Source organism: Nyctereutes procyonoides, unplaced genomic scaffold (assembly GCF_905146905.1).
Source record: "Nyctereutes procyonoides isolate TBG_1078 unplaced genomic scaffold, NYPRO_anot_genome, whole genome shotgun sequence".
In the NCBI taxonomy this organism is placed as follows: Eukaryota; Metazoa; Chordata; class Mammalia; order Carnivora; family Canidae; genus Nyctereutes; species Nyctereutes procyonoides.
The window spans coordinates 17,121,315-17,144,040 of NW_026575046.1; the positions used below are offsets into that span (position 1 = coordinate 17,121,315).

The 22,726-nt window shown below is 36.1% G+C and overlaps 1 protein-coding gene across 1 annotated transcript in view; it reads left to right on the forward strand.

Annotated features, from left to right (window-relative positions):
* The window catches only part of WDR70 (WD repeat domain 70), a 294,429-nt gene that overhangs the window by 235,789 nt on the left and 35,914 nt on the right, over positions 1-22,726 (forward strand). Inside the window, exons 11-13 of the mRNA XM_055325309.1 lie at positions 6,454-6,553; positions 9,295-9,379; positions 10,891-11,029. Of these exons, the coding sequence (XP_055181284.1) occupies positions 6,454-6,553; positions 9,295-9,379; positions 10,891-11,029 (324 nt within the window). The remainder of the gene's footprint in view (positions 1-6,453; positions 6,554-9,294; positions 9,380-10,890; positions 11,030-22,726) is intronic.

Here is a 22,726-nt window from a genome sequence, read left to right on the forward strand (position 1 = left end):
TGAGAGTGGACATCCCTGTCTTGTTCCTGATCTTAGGGGAAAGGCTCCCAGTGCTCCCCCATTGAGAGTTATATTTGCTGTGGGCTTTTTGTAGATGGCTTTTAAGATGTTGAGGAAAGTTCCCTCTATCCCTACACTCTGAGGAGTTTTGATCAGGAATGGATGCTGTATTTTGTCAAATGCTTTCTCTGCATCTATTGAGAGGATCATATGGTTCTTGGTTTTTCTCTTGCTGATATGATGAATCACACTGATTGTTTTACAAGTGTTGAACCAGCCTTGTGTCCCGGGAATAAATCCTACTTGGTCATGGTGAATAATTTTCTTAATGTGTTGTTGGATCCTATTGGCTAGTATCTTGTTGAGAATTTTTGCATCCATGTTCATCAGGGATATTGGTCTATAATTCTCCTTTTTGGTGGGGTCTTTGTCTGGTTTTGGAATTAAGGTGATGCTGGCCTCATAGAACGAATTTGGAAGTACTCCATCTCTTTCTATCTTTCCAAACAGCTTTAGTAGAATAGGTATGGTTTCTTCTTTAAACGTTTGATAGAATTCCCTAGGGAAGCCATCTGGCCCGGGACTTTTGTGTCTTGGGAGGTTTTTGATGACTGCTTCAATTTCCTCCCTGGTTATTGGCCTGTTCAGGTTTTCTATTTCTTCCTGTTCCAGTTTTGGTAGTTTGTGGCTTTCCAGAAATGCGTCCATTTCTTCTAGATTGCCTAATTTATTGGCGTATAGCTGTTCATAATACGTTTTTAATATTGTTTGTATTTCCTTGGTGTTGGTAGTGATCTCTCCTTTCTCATTCATGATTTTATTAATTTGAGTCTTCTCTCTCTTCTTTTTAATAAGGCTGGCTAATGGTTTATCTATCTTATTAATTCTTTCAAAGAACCAACTCCTGGTTTTGTTGATCTTTTCCACAGTTCTTCTGGTCTCGATTTCGTTGAGTTCTGCTCGAATCTTTATTAACTCTCTTCTTCTGCTGGGTGTAGGATCTATTTGCTGTTTTTTCTCTAACTTCTGGATCGGTATTCTTTTCATTATTTTTTTCTGTTTTCAGCCCTGCAATTCATTTAAATTTTCTCATTTAAAATAGTTTATTCCATTAATTATAAATTAATAAATTCTGTTAATTATAAAACGTGTTTTGATCATTTTGAGGGCTGTCATTCCTCTTGCATTGACTGACACACACTAGAAAAGTAAAGATATTGGGATCTAGGCAGCCCCTGGATGTAAACTCACTGACCATTGGTAGCACCACAGAATGTTTGAATGACATTTAGGATTTCAGGAATGGTATATTTAAGACTTTGTGGAAGACATAATTTTTTTCTTTAAGAATTTGGCAGACTGCATTAGAGAAGAAAAACTAGAATTAGTATAGCCACAGAAAACAGGACCAGGAGTCATAAGTAGATACTGGAATTCTAGGAACTAGTCTTGGACCCAGTTTAAGAAAAGTGTTTCCGATTAGAGCCACCTAGAAATGGACTGATGTTGCTTGTAGTCATGAGTTCCGTACTGCCAGAGGCTCCTAACCATCTGCTAAGAAAGGATATAGGGACAGTTTTACCAATTGGAGTTTGTATGGTATGATCTCAGGAGAAGGCCTTTAAAACTCAAGCATTTTCCATCACTATGAATCTGTGAGATTTGATACTCTCCAAATGATAACATAAAAAGTCCTCCTAAGAATAGGAAACCAATATAAAGGAGTTAATAATCTTAGTTTCCCCGAAGAACAATGTTCTTTGCCTACGATGGTCATAAAATCAGTTAAAGGAGAAGTCACAGTTTTAGATTTCCCACACTATGCCAGAAGTATTTTTAGTCAGGTTGACTCTGTTTCCAAAGTATGAGGGTGTTTTGTCCTCATGACTGTCCAAGTGTTCATATTTTCAGCAAGTTTATGATCACCTCTGGCTATCTATTTTATTTCAGTAGAATAAACTTTTGTTATTGGTTAAAGTGAAGTTAATAATTGAAGAGCACTTTTGACATAAAATCTGTGAGCTGTCCATCTCAAGTGAGGACATTTTGCTTTTTCATTTTATTAGATCCTTTAAAAGGGGAAATTATTTAGATTATTTAGAGTACAATCTTTCTCTCATAATCTTAATTATTAATATGCAGCCATTTATTACTCTAAAGGAGCATTGCCCTGAGATGCAAATTAATATGACAATAGGAACTGTGGGAAGTCAGAAGGACAAGGTAGGGTTTGTTTTGTGGCATATATTCACACATTCTGCATTATAAACAATGAATTATAAAAGTTTCACAACACCCAACCTCCAATATAGTGGCCTTTTAAAGTAGTACCTAAAAATGGAGACATAAATTGTGGCAGATGAATATTTGGTAAAGTCTTTTCTTACTATAAAGGCAAAATCACCTGTAGTCATAATCCCTTATTCCCATTCAGTTCCTTATAGTGTAGTTATACTATCATCTGTTAGATCCAGCAGAATCTTAAGTTTTGAAACAGCACTTTTTCTTTGCTTGAGTACCAGATGGCTATATGTCTTTAAATGCTAGAATCCCGCTCAGGGCAGTAAAAAGAGGAAGCAAGACCTATTTAGGGAACAGCAGATTTGCAGCCTCATCTCACGCCCTCTCTGAGCAGCAAGGATGAGAATTAGACTATCACAGGGAACAACCTGCTTGCCGCTGGGCTCATGTTGAAGCTCATATGATAGGGTTCCTTTGGATTCTACACCTTTTAAGGTTCTTTATCCTATTTACTGGGATATGTATATATACACATCTATGTGTATGTGTGTATGTATATGTTCAAATATTGGCATTCAAAATTTGTTTTGTCCTATTTTTTTTAAGATTTTATTTATTTATTCATGAGAGACACAGATAGAGACAGAGGCAGAGACACAGATAGAGGAGAAGCAGACTCCATGCAGGAAGCTCGACACGGGACTCGATCCTGGGACTCCAGGATCATGCCCAGGCCAAAGGCAGGCGCCAAACCACTAGCCACCCAGGGGATCCCCCTGTTTTGTCCTATTAATAATAAAAAGTACATATTGATCAGTTAGTTGAATTACAAAATATTATGTATACCAGTTTTTGTCTTTTCCTTAAGAATCGCAGAGCTGTCAGTGACCCTAGAAATCAGCTGGTGCAAGCCATTTATTTTACAGCGGATAGACTTGTGATCCAGAGAGACTAATTTGCCCCCAGTCACACTGCTGGTTTTTATTCAGCTAAGTCTAGCTTTCCCGTCTCCTGGTTCCTGGCCCAGTCTTACTATATTGCATTGCCTTACCACTCCTGAAATGATGGGTTTTCCTTCTATTTAGATGTGTTTATACCTTTATGAGGATTAAAAATAAATATATTTAAAACAAACAAAAAACCGAGTTAATTTCACTGGGAGGCCAAATGTAAGTACAGACTTTTTGGTAAACTGCTACCACTACACTATCTTTCAGAAGTTTTATTTAGAGTTTAGTAGTTGATGACTTGATGAAATATGACCAAGTGGCAAATTTTCCCTGTTGAGTTCAGTAGCAGAGTTTTGTTTTTCTGAGGAACAAAATATTCCCAATCCATTCTTCACGTGTCCAGGATGATTTTTTTTAAAATAAGTAAGCCTAGTCATGTTCTCCGAGTAATCTCTATTAAGCAGCTCCCTTTTGTCTTCAGGATAAAATGTAAGCCCTTAATATGGCCTATAAGGCTTCTGGTGATCGAGGCTCTCTGCTCATACTATCCCCCCACCTCTTCTTTCCCTCAAGTCATGATTAGCTTCTTTTAGTTCTTTGCAACCAGTTCTTTTACTTTTATGCACATGTTAAGCTTTCTATTGCTTTTGTAACAAATTACCACTAATATAGTACCTTAAAAAACACCCAGTTTATTATTTCACAATTTCTCTAGATAAGATGTCTGGCATGGTGTGGTGGGATTCTCTTCTTAGGGTCTCATCAAGCTAAAATTGAACTGTTGGCTAGGGCTGTGTCTCTCATCTGGGGCTCATGGTCCTCTTTCAGATGCACTGGTTATTGGCAGCATTCAGATCCCTATTTCCTTGACACATCTTTAGAGTTAACAGAGGCATGTCAAACACTTTATTCTTCCAGTCTCTCTGACTTACTGTCTCTCGTGTTTCTGTGGCTTCCTTTTCTGTGCTCAGGAAGTTCTGCTTTCAAGGTCTCATGTGACTGCTTCAGCCCCACCTGGATAATCCAGGATAATCTCTCTTTTAAGATTAACTAGTTAGTTACTTTGGTTATATCTACAGAGGCCCTTTTGCCATGTAGAATGACATATTTATGGGGGTGGACGTCATAGGGGTCAAAATTCTGCCTACTACAACAAAGTACCCTGTGACTGGAATACTCATTCTTGTCTCTGCATCCTGCTCCTTCATCTGCTAACTCATACTTTCATCAGCTGGGTCTCAGAATTTCTCTTTTCTCCTTCCCCCACCCTGACCCCTCTTTCCCAGATTTGGATTAGGCACCTCTCTTCAGTGCTCACTGCTCTTCACGTCCCCATTGTACCACTTGTCACTTCTTATACTTAACCCAGACTGTCAACTCTCTGAGGAGAAAAGCCAGGTTTAATTTGGTACATTTGTGTTTCCTTGTTTAACCTTGTATCTGTCATACAGTTGATGCCCAATTAAAAGTTAAATCAATAAGTTATTTGTATCTATGAAAGGTGGAAGTGCAGTAGCCATGTTTAATACAGAGGAAGAAAAAAAATACAGACGAAGAGAGAGAACAAATTTAACTTAATATACACAAATTATTAAAAACAAAACCAGAGGGATCCCTGGGTGGCGCAGCGGTTTAGCGCCTGCCTTTGGCCCGGGGCGCGATCCTGGAGACCCAGGATCGAATCCCACGTCGGGCTCCCAGTGCATGGAGCCTGCTTCTCCCTCTGCCTGTGTCTCTGCCAATCTCTCTCTCTCTCTGTGACTATCATAAATAAATAAAAATTAAAAAAAAAAAAACAGAAAAAACCCTGTCTCATTTTGTGAGGTAATGACGTGCTCCTCATTACTGAAAGCTTTTAGGTGGAAGCTCAAAGGGTGTCAGGGATGTTGGAGGGAGGCTGACATACATGAGCTCTGTTTTGTGACTCATTCTTGTTAGGGTTGATATGGGACCACAGGAGATGGGGTCACTTGTATTCTTATACCTGTAGCTCTCGGGAAAGACTTATATGCTGTTATCACTGGCAGTGTTCCTGTCTCTTCACTTGAATTATCCAGCCTGGTGGAGCTAGGATAATTGACTCCCTAGTATTTTGCCTGTGCTGGTTACTGTATCATAACTGAATGACAAGATTAGTGTAGTAGAGTTACTTTTATAACTCTTTAACTGTGCAGAAGCAACATTAGAAGTAAAAAACTATTAACATACATTACTAGAGAAGGAGTATAGTGTAGTGTTTAAGAGCAGGCTTTTGGTTCAGACACTTAATAGCTCTACCACTTGCTAGCTGTGTGACCTTAAATCAGGTACTTAAGTCTTTGTGGTTCAGTTTCCTAACCTGTAAGATGCACATCATAATGGTAGAACCTAACTTGTAAAGTGATTGAATTAAGTAGGCAAGGTAGTAAAGGATAGAGTGCATAGGGTATGATTAGCATTGTGTCAGGGTTAGCTCTCCCCCCCCCCCCATGACAACATTATCCTACAGGCACATTAAAGAGAGTTCAAGACTTACAACCACATGCCTAGTGTTTGGCATATACTAGGAATACAGTGATACACACACACACACACACACACACACACACACACACACACACTTTTTAAAGTAGGCACCATGCCCAATGTGGGGCTTAAACTCACAATGCTGAGTGAGATCAACAGTAACATGCTTTACTGACTGAGCCAGCTAGGCCCCTCTACAATGATATTTTTTATTTTATAAATAATCTGTTCATTTATAATTTTATTTATATTTATTCTTTCAGATAACAGTAGGAATTGGTCCCAATAACTTTATGCTATAAGAACTAAATACTGTATTAATCTTGTGTTGCTCAGAGTTTGCTAAGGCAATCTGAAAAATAGGACTTAATATCTCTTTTATTAAAGCAAATGGATGTTTTTAGAAACCTTTTTTTTTTAAGATTTTATTTATTTATGAGAGAGAGAGAATGGGAGAGAGAGGCAGAGACACAGGCAGAGAGAGAAGCAGGCCTCCTGCAAGGAGCCCGACGTGGTACTCAATCCTGGATCCCAGGATCATGCCCTGAGCTGAAGGCAGACGCTCAACCACTCAGCTACCCAGGCGTCCCAAGAAACCTTTTGAATGATTTTTCAGAATAAAGAATACTGTAGTCAAGTAAAATTAATATTTTATGTATATCATTTTCTGGATGATAAAGTAAAATACTCTTGCCACAAAAATGTTCTCATTTGGATTCAGATGAGATATTAACTCTTTGCTTGTCTTTGCAAACAGGTTCATCCTAAATTTCACTATAAACAGGCCCATGACCCAGGCACAGACACTTCTTGTGTGGCTTTTTCCTATGATGGCAATGTCCTTGCCTCTCGTGGAGGTAGGTTAAAAACCTTCTTTTGGATGTGTTTCTATATATAAAAATGATCATAATTAACTCTAACAAATGTTACAATAATATCCTAATAGTAAAGCTAGCTGTGCTTTTGTTAATGTACCTTTGCCAGTCTGACTTATTTTTCTCAACTAAAATGAATTTCTAACTTGGCAATATTGTTTTCTTAAAAGGTACCAAGTAAAATTTAGCAAATATGTACTTTTTTGCTTAAGTTTTAATTTTAGCTTCAAATTCCCTCAGAGTTTGAAGCCTCCAAGGATGACCTTTGCCTCTACCTCATGGAGTTTTGTAGATGATGTTCTGTATTCTTTCTATATTATTCTATAATTTAGAGTCTTCTGTTGGCTCATTGTTGATTTTTTTTTTCAGTTCGAACACTTTTAGCCCAATTCTGTTAAAAAAAGTTGTGTACCTGGATGTTAGTTTTTAAATAGCTCCATAGTTCTATGTGGCCATATGATAAGTTTACTTATACTTATTCATATGGTTGAATATAGGCTGTTTCTTTTTGCTTCTTTCTTACATGGATAAACTAAGTGTTGACAGAAGGAGAAAAGAGCATAGTATGGGCAGCTTACGAGCAGAGCATTACAGGAAGTATGGGACATGACTGAGGATCTGCCTGTAGGGCCATTTGTGAGGAGAGACAAGAAACAGTAGAGTAAGTGGATTGGAGCCATTACAGATGGCTTTAAATATCACATAAAGGATTTAGTCTTTATTCTGTAGGCCATATTAATTTAGCAACACTGCATTGGGTCTGTCATTCATCACTCAACTGCTCTATGTTGAGCAGCTACTCTGAGCTAGCATTATGCTAGGTGCTGGGTCTACACTGTGAACATCATAGACAGAGTAACTTTCCTAAAAGAATTTGCAGCCTGGTGTAGAGGGCAGTGGAAGTGAGATGGAGATGAAGAGACTTGGCACAGCTTTCACTCAGTTCAGCCGTTCCTTGTCTGTATACCTTGGAAACTGCATTCAGATTCTCTTTCCTCTGAAGAAGCCTTCTCTATTATATCCAAACTACCCTCACTTACATAATTGTAAAAAAATCAAAGCATATGTATATGTAATTTCTATTTATGGTATATATAGTATATTTCTATATATGGTATATGTGTTACCTATTTATGGTGTGTGTGTGCATGGTATATATATATAAAGTGGATCTGTATGAAATACGTATTTTGGTCCATCAATTCTAACCTATTTGAGTCTTGAGATGACTCTTAATTAAGACTATACACACACACACACACACACACACACACACACACACACACACACTCTTTACTTGGAAATAGTGGTTTATACCCCCACAAGTGTGTATCTGAATCTTCTGGGAAAGTTTTTCAAATGATGAATGTTTCACTTAGAAATTCTCACATTTACTCTTGCTGCTTTAGAATGGCATACCCAAATTTCCAATGTGCAGTGGGGAGCCAAGAGTGGGGAATAAGAGGGAAGCATAGTTTGAAGATTCCTCTCAGAGGATTTCAAAATTGGCCAGCCCCAAATCAGTTGATAATTACTGGAAGTATAGGACTAACTCCATTTCAGTCAAAGCCATTTTGGTGATAATTCTTACCTTCCCCTTCCATCCTGTAATAGCTGTTGGGTAACATGTTGCCAACACAGCCTATATACTGTATTCCACCCTTTTTCTTCTTGGATGTACAAAATATGGCAGATGGAAGTCTACTCAGCAGAGTCCCCGAGTGTTGTAAGAAACTCCTGCTAGCTCCAGAACCTGCCACATTAGCTAAACTGTTTAATGCAGATTAATGTTTTCTTATTATTTGAGAATTATGAGGAATGTAATCTTTTTTTTAAGACTAAGAGCAAAAAGGTGAGTCTTACAAAGTTCTTCCAGTGTAAGCAGGTCCCCAGTCCAGCCAATCTGTGGATGAGTACACTTGCCAAAAGTTGGGTTTCAGAAGAAGGGTCGCTTGGGAGAGGATGGAGATTTTATTGAAATCTCCATTCACCTCACTTGCACCTGATACTGATTCTTTATTGGACCCAAGAGGTTGAGGCAGGTTTCAGCTGTGGACACTAGGGAGCAAGAACAGCAAAGACATTACTTATATGAGTTTTGGCTTTCATTCTGGTCAGGAATATTAGTTAGTAGCTCTATAGAAATATAAAAAAGTGACTTTTAGAAGAATATTCATTATACTTTAAAGAGCTTGGAAAAGCTGTACTCCCTGGCAAAGTGAAGAATGATAGCCGCAGGTAGAGTTACACTGGAGGGAAGGGAATCACATGGCTCATTCTCATTAATGTTAATGGATAGCTTCATCTACACACCACTGGGAGAAAGAACCTGTTGTGAACTGAACTATTTTCAGTTCTGATGGTTGTTAAATTAATATCTTCTTAAGAAGTCAGGTTATGCTCAACTATACCATAGGGGAGCTGCCAGCTGCTGTAAAATCACTCCTTAGAGTAGATTCTCCAGGGCTCCTTCTAGCCTACAGATGCTACATCAGTTTGGAAATTTATTTCTAGAAGTCCAGTTCATTATCATAAATCTTTCTACTGTTCTCACATCTACTGCTTTCAAACTCCCCAGTTAAAAAAGTAAAACACACTTATGTGCATTTTTCTTTCCCCTCCTTCCTTCCTATAGTTTATACAGTAAGTTTAGCAAACACTGAACATAGAAATTGTTCTTTCCATACAATTCACTTTTTTTTTCTTTTTCATTCCTCTATAAGGTGATGATACATTGAAATTATGGGACATCCGGCAGTTTAATAAGCCACTTTTTTCAGCCTCGGGTCTTCCTACCATGTTCCCAATGTAAGTAGCATGTTTGAAAGAATGGATAACCATAAGAGAATAGAAAAGAAATTTCTTCACCTTAATTTGTATCATATGTATTTTTAAAAGGAACAGGAAGAGTATTTGAAATCTGTTTTTGAAAGATGCATTTTATTTTTCCCTTTTATTTGCACATTCTTCGGGCAATAAAATTTTTTTGAAGTTGAAATGATGCATGTTCATGAGTTTCTATGTTTGTGTACATACATATATATAGGTGTTGGGGTAGTAAAAATATTTTAAGAGATTGAATTGTTCTTTTAATATGTATAAATGACAGGGTAGATACGTATATTTGTGGTCTTAAAATTTGAACCCCATTCCATCAAAGTGATTTTTCATAGTTTTATAATAACTATGACTTTGGAAAGTCCTGCGCTCCAAAGTCCTGAGACTTTGGAAAGTCTCAGTTAATAACTGAGAATTATTGTATATCATTTTCGCAATTTTTTTCTTATCATAATTCCAATCTGTAATTCAGTATCCTTCACTTGTTCAGAGTATCTTGCTCTAAGTAGCTGAACACTGTTATCTCTATTCTATTAAGTTGACAACTGAAGCATTTAAGATTTTTCTAAGGCAGCTGAGGTGAGATTTAAACTTTAAGTCCTACAGATGGTGCCTAAGCAAAACTTTCTGTTTTTGTAGAAATAAAATTTCACATCTGTGTTAAATAATGACCAACAGGGAGAGCGTGAAGGTAATGGAAGCATCAAATAGAGGAAACTGTGTAATAGCAGAGCACTAACTCTAACATGGTCCATTGCCGATGGCATTTATCTGTTAAAGTGAACAGATGGACAAACAAACATGAATTTATAGCTGATGAGAATTTTTTGAGATATTATGCCTGCTGCAAGCTATGCAACTGCCTAACTTGTTTGGATCATGTCTTAGATTATTCACAATCAGGTGGCCAGATCTCTAATAACAAGGGCTCTTGAATCATAGCCATCTCTTAGGTTCCAGCGGCTCAACCTGCTCCTCATTTCATGGTGCTTGACTTGACAAAACTCAAATTATTTGAGGATGGTGGTTAGTGGTGGTAAAAAATAATTCCAAAACTGGACAAAATAATCACTAGTTAGACATTAGTCATACAATATCTATTTGTCTATAATACTGTCAAGGTCTCTCTTGATTTTTTCCCACACTTCCTTTACATTAAAAAAATATAGTGTGTAGAAGTTAAAAGCATAGATTCTGGAATCAGACTGCCTGAGTTCGAATCCCAGCTGCACCACTTACTTTTGTGACCTTGGGCAAGGTTTCTTTAATCTCTCTGCCTCAGTTTCCTCGTCAGTAAAATGGGGATAATAATATCTATCCCATAGGATTATTGTGAAGATTAAGTAATCTAATACAAGTGCTTGACTCCCTGTGTGCCTCCTATCAGAGTTACCTCTTATTACAATGGTCTTGTTTATATGTTATTTAACTCACTCCTGGAGGGTCATAAGCTTATGCTTAAACACTATTTTTGTCTGTAGGACTGATTGCTGTTTCAGTCCAGATGATAAACTCATAGTCACCGGGACATCTGTTCAGAGGGGATGTGGCAGCGGCAAACTTGTTTTCTTTGAGCGCAGGACTTTCCAAAGGGTGTATGAAATAGACATCACGGATGCGGTATGTAAATTCTTCTCTCCTCAGCCTTGAGAATGAAGTGAAGTTTGCCTCTTAGTCATCTTTTGTTTTGGTTTTAGTTTTTAAATAGAACATAAGTCCTGCCTCTTACAGTGCAGCGGTAGCTGCTTTTTTCCCCAACATAGGAATTATTAGTATGTTGTGGACTGGCTGATCTCCCTTTTCCCTTCCTCTGACCCAGTATTTCCTATGGGCCCACGCTTCCATCAGGGTTTCACCTGGGCTGGGGATGTCTGCCCCTCTGCGAACCAGTTTAAGGAGAGTAGAAGCTAATCATTAGGTAGGATACAAAAAGGAGTGTCCCACAATGCGCATGGTTTTTTTGCGAAGATTTAAGGATTGTGGACACCAGTGAAAGTTATGCCCTTAGAAAGTGATGAATTGTATCATTGTTTCCTAAACCTTGAAAGCTTTGACAGAATTCTGCTTGCCAGAGTTGTTATTAAGGTAAGACTCAGCTTCCACTGAGCTTAATTTCTATTTAGTTATTTGGAAGTTTAAAACATTTTAAATTTCACTTCTGTATCTAAAAAAACCTTTAGTTTTCTTTACATATTTATAGAAGCACTAAAACACCAGCCTGCATGCATGCATTGATTCACCAATTCATTCATTCCTGTCCTAACTAGGGAGCTGTATGTAATACAGTAATAGTGAAGTTTCCCAGAGGAAAAATCTGAATTCCTTTACAGTCTTTTAAAGTATGTATTATTATTTAGAAGGTAAGGTAAATCATCGTTATTTTCTGAGTATGAAATAGACTGATTAATGTCTGTGTAAATTTTCTTTGGCTCACTGTCAAATCCTGTAGTAATATCCTATATCTTAAACAGCACCCTTATGTAGACTTCTCCAGTTATTTCAGTTTTTTGTAAACAGTTGGGACATATTATGTACTTAAACGATTCAGACAATTGAACAACTGTTTTTGAATCACCAGTAAAAAGCTCCTGTCTCTAATGTTCTAGTATTACTGAAGAGTCTTAATTTGTAGGCCCTAAATTTGAAACCATGGTATAGTTAGTTAGAGACAACGAAATAACAATGGGACTAATCTAGATGAGTACTTAAGTTTTATAGATTCTAATCTCATGACATAATTTGAAATGTGCCAGCACTAATAATAATTTTTGGGGGGTATATCCAAGAGCCAACTAAAACACTAGAATCAAAGAAAAACACTCTTGACTCTATCAACTTTAATCTTAAAAAATAAAATTATTATAATTGGTTGTTTCAGAAGTAAGCTGTGTTCTGTTATGCCTCTCAATGACCATATATTTCAGTATTACTCATGGTGTTATGGTTTTAAGTTATAATTAAAATTGAAACCTAAATAAATTAAGGGATGTATGATTACACTTCTAAGACATGCTATATTTTTATAGTGTATAGAACATGCTCTTTGCTGTGTTGCTCTGAGTTGCTTTTCTAGCTAGATCTTTTTCTCCATAGTACTTACTGCCATTGCTTCTGTTATATGTCTGTCTGGTTTTTGTCTGTCTTCTTCCACCAGGCTGTAAGCCCATTAGATCAGAAACTTTGTTGTGTTCTCTGGGATATCCTCAGTGCTTAGAACAGTGCCTTACATATTTATTGAATGAGTGAATGGTATGTTTGGGTAGTTCATGTAATGCATATTCTAAAGCACAGGTGTGTCTTTGGAGAGTGAGGCAGAAGAGATATTCCATCTAGAGATGGAAAGGTAAACTGATCTTGTTTACCATAGTAAGAAAGTGACTTCATATTCTGTTTTTTGTTTGTTTTCTAAAGCAAAGGAATGGCACAGTGCAACTTAGGCTTTAGAACAAATAATTTTTATTAAAGCGTGAAAGTTAAATTTATAATATTTGGTATTGTGTGTGAAGGCTGAGGTTTATTACTTGAGAGACTGAGCCAATGTTCCCCAAGATTGAAAAGAAAACAGATTTTGGAAGAAATACAGTGCATTGTTGTTGATATGTTGAGCTTGAAATACCTGCGAGACCTCTGGGTGCAGATACTCAGTAGGCAGATGGGTAAGTGAGTTTGGTGCTTAAGAGAAAGAAGACACAGTTTTGGGAGAAATATTTACAGTTTATAATTGAATTCTTGGTCGCTGATTAGTTTGATTAAGGAAAGGACGCAAAGGATGGAGAACATGAGCCCTAGGAAACCTGAACGTTTAAGGGATGAGCAAATTAAACAAAACAAACAAAGGAGAATGGTCATTAAGTAAATGGAATATATCTTGTATTGAAGTGTTTTAGAAAAGTCAGAAAACAGATTTTGAGATCCATCTATTAATATAGATGAAGAGAAAATTTCAGATAGGGACAGAAGTGCCATGGCACTTTAAAGCAGCCTTTTAGATAATTGGTTTAGGATCTGTTTGATTGCATTTTTCTTGTTGTTGATATTAGACATTGCATTGTTTTTGTTTTCATAGTAGAATGGCATGTTAAAAGAACTTTAAAATGCCCCTCTGATCTATTTTCTAAACTTTTAAGTCTTGGAATATAAGAAAATAAGTGTATTCTTTGGAATGGATAAAGAAGGTGTACATTTTGCCTAAGTACCAAAAAGTATCTCTCATTTTATTGTATTTTTGTCATTACAAACCAGAATAATCATTTCTTTGGAAATACTACACTCTGCTGTAGTAAGGTACTTACTGTACTGAGTTTTGATTTACATAGAAGGCAACATCTCATTCTTAATATCAGCATTTAGTGGTATATTTGCTTGACTAGGCACAGACAACAGTGGCTTTAGATCTATCCTAGATGAGTCCATTTATTTCAATAGAGTCTAAGTGATTGTATTCTCACAACCTCTTCTAGAATAAAATAAACCCGTGGATAGTTATATTTTACAGTGCCAGGCTCAACATGTATATGAAGCCAAACATTGTTTTCAGTCAGGGATGTTAACAACTCTACAGTTTCCTAGTAATTAAAAACTATGCTACAAGCTTCACAATAAATACCTTTTAAAAATATAATAATTGCATTTTACCTTTTCATTTTTAAAACAAAGTTAAAGGAAAATTATTTTTAATTCTATTTTCTGTATTGTGTATGCTATGAAATTTTTTTTCTCTATTCAGCATGGAGACTCTCTTCACTAGGTGATGATAAATGTTTCTTTAACATTTACTATTTTTATTGTATGATGTTCATATACATTTTATAGTTCTGCTGATACTATTTTTAGATGTTCCTTTTTAGTCCAGTTGTGTTTCCTCAAGGAAAAAAGTGCGTATTTCTTATTTATCATCTAATTTTTTTTATGATTTGAGTAGAGGGCTTAGCTTCTTCCTTAAGGTAAATTCCAGAATATAACTTGAATCTTGAGTTTATAAATTCACTTTAGTTTTTGTGTAACATGAGACCTAAGCTTTTATATATAGTAAAAAGGCAACCATTACTCTATTTTATGTGATGAAATTATGGGAGAGAAAGAATGGACAAAATATAATTTGGAGATGATGTATCCATTTTTTAAAAAATAATTATGTTTAGAAGAAACAGACATTTTCAGGCCTTTTCAAAGTTCCAGTTATTTCAGGAGAGGCCCTGAAATAACATTATAGACTATTATTAGCTTAGTAATTTTTCATCAAACTATAATTTGTTATAAAATGACTAACAGAATTTCCTTTTTAACTAATATAAATCAAAGGACATGGTTTATATAATTATACTAGTGTATTACAATTTATACTCTTTAACCCAAGAATAATGGAATTAAGTTTTTTGACCTGGTATTATTTAAGATGGTGGTCTCTTCACCTCTGTAGCTTTTGGCAATAATTTAAAAGAAATAGCATGTGTTTCCCTTGAGTAAAGAGAAATAAAAGTAGGAGGGAAAAAAGCCAGAAATCTCACACTTGATCCTGACTAATCTTCTGATTTGTTTCTTAGTTTATGTACTTTGATGAGGGACCCCTGTTTTTGTAAACAGTGGCTGAACAAAGTGAGGAATAGAAAGAAAAAATCAAATCTTAATTTACAAAACATGCTATAGCATCTAGCACGATTGATCTGGTTGGTATATGGCTGCTGACGGGAAGGCAAGGGAAATTTGCTTTGATATTTTCAACTAGACTGCTTTATTTTATTCTTTCATTCATTTTTCAACTAGACTTCTTTGGACATTTTGAAGTTGATTGAGAATCCTAGTACCAACATAAGAAATATAATAGTAATGGTCTCTTATAGAAGAAAAAAATTCATTTGTGACTATCTAAAGAATATTTGCTTATCTTTAGGAACATTTTTCAACCACCAAAGAGAATAGATAGCAAAGAACAAAGATAATCTTAGATTTTTGCTTCTTTTCTACCATTACTTTTTCTGTAAATATCCCCTTCCTGTAAGAATTGAAATCTAAATTATGCATATCTATTGATGTTCTTTAAAAAAGAAAACTCAGAATGTCAAGTAATTGGCGTCATCAGTTTGAAGTCTTATTATTTTTTTTTAAATTTTTATTTATTTATGATAGTCAGAGAGAGAGAGAGAGAGAGAGAGAGAGAGAGAGAGAGGCAGACACAGGCAGAGGGAGAAGCAGGCTCCATGCACCGGAAGCCCGACGTGGGATTCGATCCCAGGTCTCCAGGATCGCGCCCTGGGCCAAAGGAAGGCGCCAAACCGCTGTGCCACCCAGGGATCCCCTGAAGTCTTATTATTAATTTCTTTCATGGAGCCAACTCCTCAGTTACAGAAATCATATATCCTGGATCTGCCTTCCTGGGACTTTATCAGTTATTTTCATCATCAAATGGAGAAAAGTGAAATAAAAACAATGACTTTTCTATTTATTATTAATATTAACTCTGGCCTTTACCTAAAAGATAGAGAGAAATTAAAATTTTTCTACCAGATTTATCCCTGCCCCTTACTATCATGAATATTGGTTGAAAATACATAATCATTGTTAAAATTATGTTAAGTTATAGTTTACATATTTATCAAAAGAAGGAGAAATTTCTCATTTAAGACCTATTTGTCTTATTATAGAGATAGCCTATTAGATATACTGAAGAGAAAGTGAGGTCCATATTGCATAAAAATAAAATGATTTATTTTCAAAAAACCATTTTCCACAAACATACAAACCATGTTTTCTTCTTTATTTAATTAGATGAAGGTATGAAGGGAACTTAAATTTACATTATTTTTCCTCACTTTGCAAGATCTGATTCTTCATACATATATATTTCAGTAGGGACTATATCAGTTTAGCTTTTGGTATTTTAGTTATGTTTTCTGATTATAAAATAGTACATGTTGAATCTAAAAAACTGGCAACATAAAAAAGATCATTAAGAAATTAAATATTGTATCTAATCATATCATCCATAGATTATTCTCAGATATTATATTTGAATTAATACATTCTGATGTCCAAGAAAATTGCTGTATTTATTAACCCGAAGAATGACATATAACCATATAAACATAAATGAAAGTATCACCACTTTCATTTTACATAAGTTTTTATGTTTTTATTAGAAGAGTATATTGATATTCTAAATCCAGAGATTGAAGGAAAAGAAGAAATGGGTGTTAAGGGGGCATAAATAATGAATTTTTCTTCACAAAACTAGCTGTTTGTCTTAATTTATGAGAGTAAGGGACATGCTGACCATTCAGACTACAGTCTTCTCCATTGTTTGTACATATGTAGGAGAGCAGAAAGGCCAAATTAATGAATATTCCAGAAGTCCTCAGAATTGATTTTGGAAAGTGTCTTTTTTCTTACATATGCGTCTAGATGGAACTATTCGGAAATTTATTTCAAACAAATTAATGAAGCTGTGCTTGTGAAAGCTTGTCTCTGAGGAGATGAAGAAATCACTTGTTCTTCTGTTTTATCCTTTGAGTAGACTAATCTATCTCACTGATACAAGGTTCTAGCTCAGGTGGACTTGTACCTCTTTAAAAGTTTTCTGGAAAGAAGAGTCCAGCGGTGTCTTTGCCCAGTTGGGATCATTCAAGGAATAGGGCACAGAAGGAACTTGAGCTATTGGCAGTGCAAATGCCAACTGAAAATAAACTCGAAAGAAAGACTATATTGGCATTTATCTGCCTTCTAAAATACAGTGAGGGATCCCTGGGTGGCGCAGCGGTTTAGCGCCTGCCTTTGGCCCAGGGCGTGATCCTGGAGACCCGGGATCGAATCCCACGTTGGGCTCCCGGTGCATGGAGCCTGCTTCTCCCTCTGCCTGTGTCTCTGTCTCTCTCTCTCTCTCTGTGCGACTATCATAAATAAATAAAAATAAAAATAAAAAAAATAATAAAGCACAGTGAAACCTTCTTAATGTGAAGCACAGGGGATGTAAAAAAATGGGCTTTCAGTTTAACTAGCTTTCCATTATCTGATTTTTATTAACAGGCAATTAGGCAGCTGGTTGACTAGGGAATAGCAATTACTTTGAATTATGTATTATTTTGGATAAACAGCATCAGCTTAATGAACTTTTACTATAATATGCTTTCTTGGAAGTATCAAACAATGCAGATTCAAGATGGATATTAATTAACATATTTGGACTCAGAAGACAGATCCAGAATATATGCTTTCTGTAACTGTGGAGTTGGCTCCATGAAAGAAATTAATAACAAGACTTTCAAACTGATGACCCCACTTACTTGACATTCTGAGTACAGGGTATATGACATAACAGGTATATTTTCCCATAGGCAAGTGATAAGACAACCTATTCCACGTATTTAGAGCATTTGCTCATTGGGACCAGAACGGCACACTGGTTGTTTCCTGGTCTTCTGAGTTGTATGAAGATGATGGAGTTTTAGGGTGAATCTGCCAGTACGGCAGTTACATGGCTCTTACTCTGCCGCTACCTGTTTATTGTCAGCATGGCTGTTAGGACAATGTTTTGTTGTCAAGAGGCACCGTGATCACCCAGTACTCTTTTCTGTAGGAGTATTTTCTTTAATCACTGAAAAAAAGATATGTCATTCAGCTATGACAAAAAACAGTGTTGCATTTTTGCGGCTTTCATGGTTTGGATTGCTAAATCATTTTTTAGGATTTCGTGAAGTAAATAGCGTAATTACTAGACTTCAGTTTAAACAGTACCAGGACCTCAGAGTCCTCTACTAAGCTGTTAGCTTCACAGTGTGTGAGGGGGCTGGTATCAGTAAGGTTTGATTACATTACTTCTCATTGCATGTAAAGCTATCACGTATAGATGTTCCAGGACAGTAATTCTCAGGATTTGAAGAATACAGTTGAGGGCTCATCTGTAGGCACATGCAAATAGAAAGAAACCACTGATTTTGTGGTAATATCTGCTTGATCAAGTCTTTAAATGTTTGAAGTAAGGAAAATGATATAACTAGTTTAGTGCTGTTTCTTTATTATTTTTGAAAATTATATGGTAAAATTTATCTTTTTAAAAAGTATATAGTTCTGTGCTTTAAAAACATGTATGGATTTATGTAGCCACCATCACTACAATCAGGATACAAAACAGTTCCATCATCCCCTAAAAACTCCTTTGTGTTGTCCTTCTGTAGCCATTCTCTCATCTCTTCCCTTGCTTCTAGCCCCTAGCATTCACTGGTCTGTTCTCCACTGTAGTACTGCCTTTTCAAGAATGTCTTCTAAATAAACTCATACAGTATATAACTTTTTAAAAGATCAACTCCTTTTAGCAGAATGCTGTTGAGACTCATCCATGTCATATTATGTATGAAGAGTTTGTTACATTTTATGGCTGAGTAGTATTTCACTGTGTAGATATAGCCCAGTTCATCTTATTACAGGACATTTGATTATTTAAAGTTTTTAGAGATTATGGATAGAGCTGCCATAAATATTGACATGTAAGTTTTTGTGTGAGCAAAAGTTCTCATTTCTGTAGAATAAATACCTTAGAGTAGGCTTGGTGAGTCATATAGTGGGTATGTGTTTATTTTTATAAGAAAATGCCAACTGTTCTTCAGAGTAACAGTACCATTTTGCATTTCCACCAATAGCATATTTGTTTTCCACTTGTTCCATATCCTCACGATCACTTCTGTTATGGACATTTTTTATTGTATACATTCTAATAGGTATGGAATGGTCTCTCATCATGATTATACTTGCATTTTTCTAATGGCTAATGATGTTGAATATCTTTGTGCATTGTTATCCTCTTTGGTGAAGCATCTGTTCACATTTTTTGCTCATTTTTAAATCAGGTTGTTTGTTTTCCTACTCTTAAGTTTTTTTTTTTTTAAAGATTTTATTTATTTATTCATAGAGACACAGAGAGAGAGGGGCAGAGGAACAGGCAGAGGGAAAAGCAGGCTCCATGCAGGGAGCTCGATGCGGGACTCGATGCAGGGTCCCCAGGATCACACCCCAGGCTGCAGGCAGCACTAAACCACTGCACCACCAGGGCTGCCCAATCCTACTGTTAAGTTTTGACGGTCCTTTATATATTCTAGATACCAAGTTCTTTTTAGGATATTTACAAATATTTCCTCCTAGTCTGTTGCTTATTTTTTATCTTAATAGCATCTTTTACAAAACAAAAGTTTGTCTTTTTTTTTAAAGATTCATTTATTTGAGACAGAGAGAAAGAGCATAAGCAGGGAGGAGGGTCAGAGGAAGAGGGTGAAGCAGGTTCCCCACTGAGCAGAGAGCCTGATGGAGGGCTCGATTCCAGGACTCCAGGATCATGACCTGAGCTGAAGGCAGATGCTGAACTGATTTAAGCCACCCAGGCACCCCAAAACAAAAGATTTTAGTTTTGGTATAGTCCAATTTATCAGTTTTTTATTTTATAGAGTGTGCTTTTGGTGTCACATCTAATAATTCCTTGACTGACCCTAGGTCACTCAGATTTTCTAAAAGTTTTGTATTTTTGTATTTAGGTCTTGTGGTCCATTTTGAGCTAAATTTTATGTAATAGAGGGAGACTTAGGTTGAAGTAGGGTCTAGGTTCAGGACTAGGGTCAGGCTCAAGCACAAAATTTAGGGAGGTACCAAAAAACTCAGCAGTCAAGAAAAATGACATTTTAATGCAACATTATAAAAAAATGAAAATTAATGCAAAAAATCCATAATGAATAAAAAATATTTTAAATAAAAACGGGGTGAATAACAGGATTGTGCCAAGCTGTACTAAAGCTTAAGGCAAAAAGGAAACTGAGTTGGACTCACCTGTGTTTTTCAAAATTTTGATATTTTGTACATCACAGATTTTGGGGGGTGGATAGGAGGAAGTGCCCAAGTAAGGGAGATGGTAAACTCACTTCTGCTTCAGTGATGATTTGAATTCTGGACTAATTCCCTAATCTCCTTACTACTATTTACTTTTCAGAGTCCTCAAATAGGTGCTCTATGCCTTCTGTCTTATATAACTATATTTGGAGGGAGAGACTGAATGGAATGTTTCCTCTGTCTCACCCCCTCCTCTTCTTCCCCCTCGCCCTCCACTCTCCCCCTCCCTCTCTCTTTCCCTACCCCTCTCTCCCTTTCTCTCTCATTCTTAAAAAAAAAAATTATGATGGTAATGGAAAATACATAATGAAATAGTACAGATTGCAGCAGATGTGCCTAGGAGGAAGCTTCTAAGATCCTGCACATTTGTAGGGAAATTCTTATTGTAGGAAATAAAATAATATCATTGATCCTGGTGTGAGTCACTTCTCCTACTCTGGTGGTGTGTTCCCTTGATGTAACCATGCCACAGGCAAAGCTACTGGCTTTTGCTTAATTAGCTGCCATCTGGCATCAAGCATACTTTGTTTAGTTTCTCAGTATTATCTTCCAGAGTCCATCTCCTTGTCTACCTGAGAACTACACTTTAACCCTTCTATGTGAAATTTAGACTTAATTTTAACAGAAGATTTTACAACCCTCGCAAAGAGTTCATTCCTGTTGTTGAAATCCCTTACAATCGGATCTTTCTTATTTTTTTTCCTGTGCTTTAGCCTCACATTCTTAAGCTTAGAGCCCACATCCTTTACTCGAGTCCTCATGGAGTTGGAGAACAGCTGGTCAACATCCTCTGTTTCCTCTTTTATAAAGTTTCTGTTCAGTCTTCTCTTGTCTAAGAGAACCAAACTTAGTTGTTGTTGTTGTTGTTGTTGTTGTTGTTTTAACATTTCCTTGTGGATCATATTTTCTCAACATTTCTGTTCTCTTTGATACTCTCTTTTCAGCTATTCTCTTCCTTGAAATAATGCTTGCTGTAGGAATTCATTAAAAGCCTATAATGAGATATTGTTCCTGTAATTATCTATTTGATAATCTATTTGAAATTATCTCGTCTTAAGAGTTGCATCGACTCGAAGGGCCAGTCACATGCTGCTCTAGGATTCATAAATCATTGAAAGCAAAAAATGAGAACCAAAAGGAGGACTTGTACAGTTTAATAGTTTACTTATTTTCTAGTGGCATTTAACCCTGTATCATGCTGTATTAAAAGGCATCTGCTACTTATTGGTGTTAGCAGTTTCAAAGAAATGTTCTCCGTTTACCATTTTGCTTCCATTTGTGGACCCGCAGAGTCACTATTACTCTTCGGATTAAATATAAACCTTTTTTTCCTTCTCTACACTCTGGTGTTTTTTTAATTGATATTTAAATTTATTTATATTTCATTGTATAGATATGATTGCCATGAATGGCAAAGCTGGATAAAGAATTAGCCACTAGATAATACAACCCAGAAGGAAAAAACATACTTGACTCCTTTATAAAATATCAGAAAAAGAGAACTTGACTTTGTAGTTGCTTGAAGGTGTTCACAATGGCACACTATTCTTTATACAAGTGAAAATATACAATGCAGTAATGACTAGTGCTCTGTTGTCTAACCCCAGCGCCGTGTTATGTCTGTCTGATAGCAGACCAGTGAAGGACTTTATGTCTTGTAGGATATTCTGTGACAGTTTTTCCTCTTCCAACCTGAATTTGATAAACGATCTTTGGTAACAAGTTTTCCAGCTGTTCTATAGGAACTCTGGCCAGACTTTCACAATTATATATAGTGTGGAGAAGAAAGAGGTCTATAATTAACACATATCCCAGGGTATTGGTTTTTTTTTTTTTCCCTCTCTCTTTTGGAGTGATAGATAATGCTTTGTCATGTATGAGGTGGAGGGTTGTGAAACCCCCCCAAAGGGCTAAGTAAAAGAGTATGATTTGTAAAACATCTTTACCTATACTGTATTAAGATAAATGGTGCTTTATAGTTAATTTTTGGAGATTCACCTTTTCCAGTCTGGTTTGATGTGGTTTTATATAGCTGATGATTTCTAAGATCTAATTATGTCTATTTCTTATCTTATCATTAGAGACTTAATAGCTTTATCCACTTATGCTTTATTTAGAAAAACAGAAGATTTATGGTTATTATCTTTATGTCCATTTCTATCATTTTTAAAAATTTAAGTCCAGTGTAGTTAACATACAATGTTATATTAGTTTCAGGTGTACAGTATAGTGACTCAACAATTCTTTACGTGATTCAGTATTCATCATAAATTTACTCTTAATCTCCTTTATTTATTTCACCCCTTCTCCAACCCACTTCCCCACAGGTAACCATCAGTTCTCTATAGTTAAGAATCTGTTTTTTTGGTTGTTTCTTTTTTTCTTTGCTTTGTTTTGTTCCTTAAATTTCACATATGAGCAAGTTCGTGGTATGTGCCTTGTCTGACTGACTTA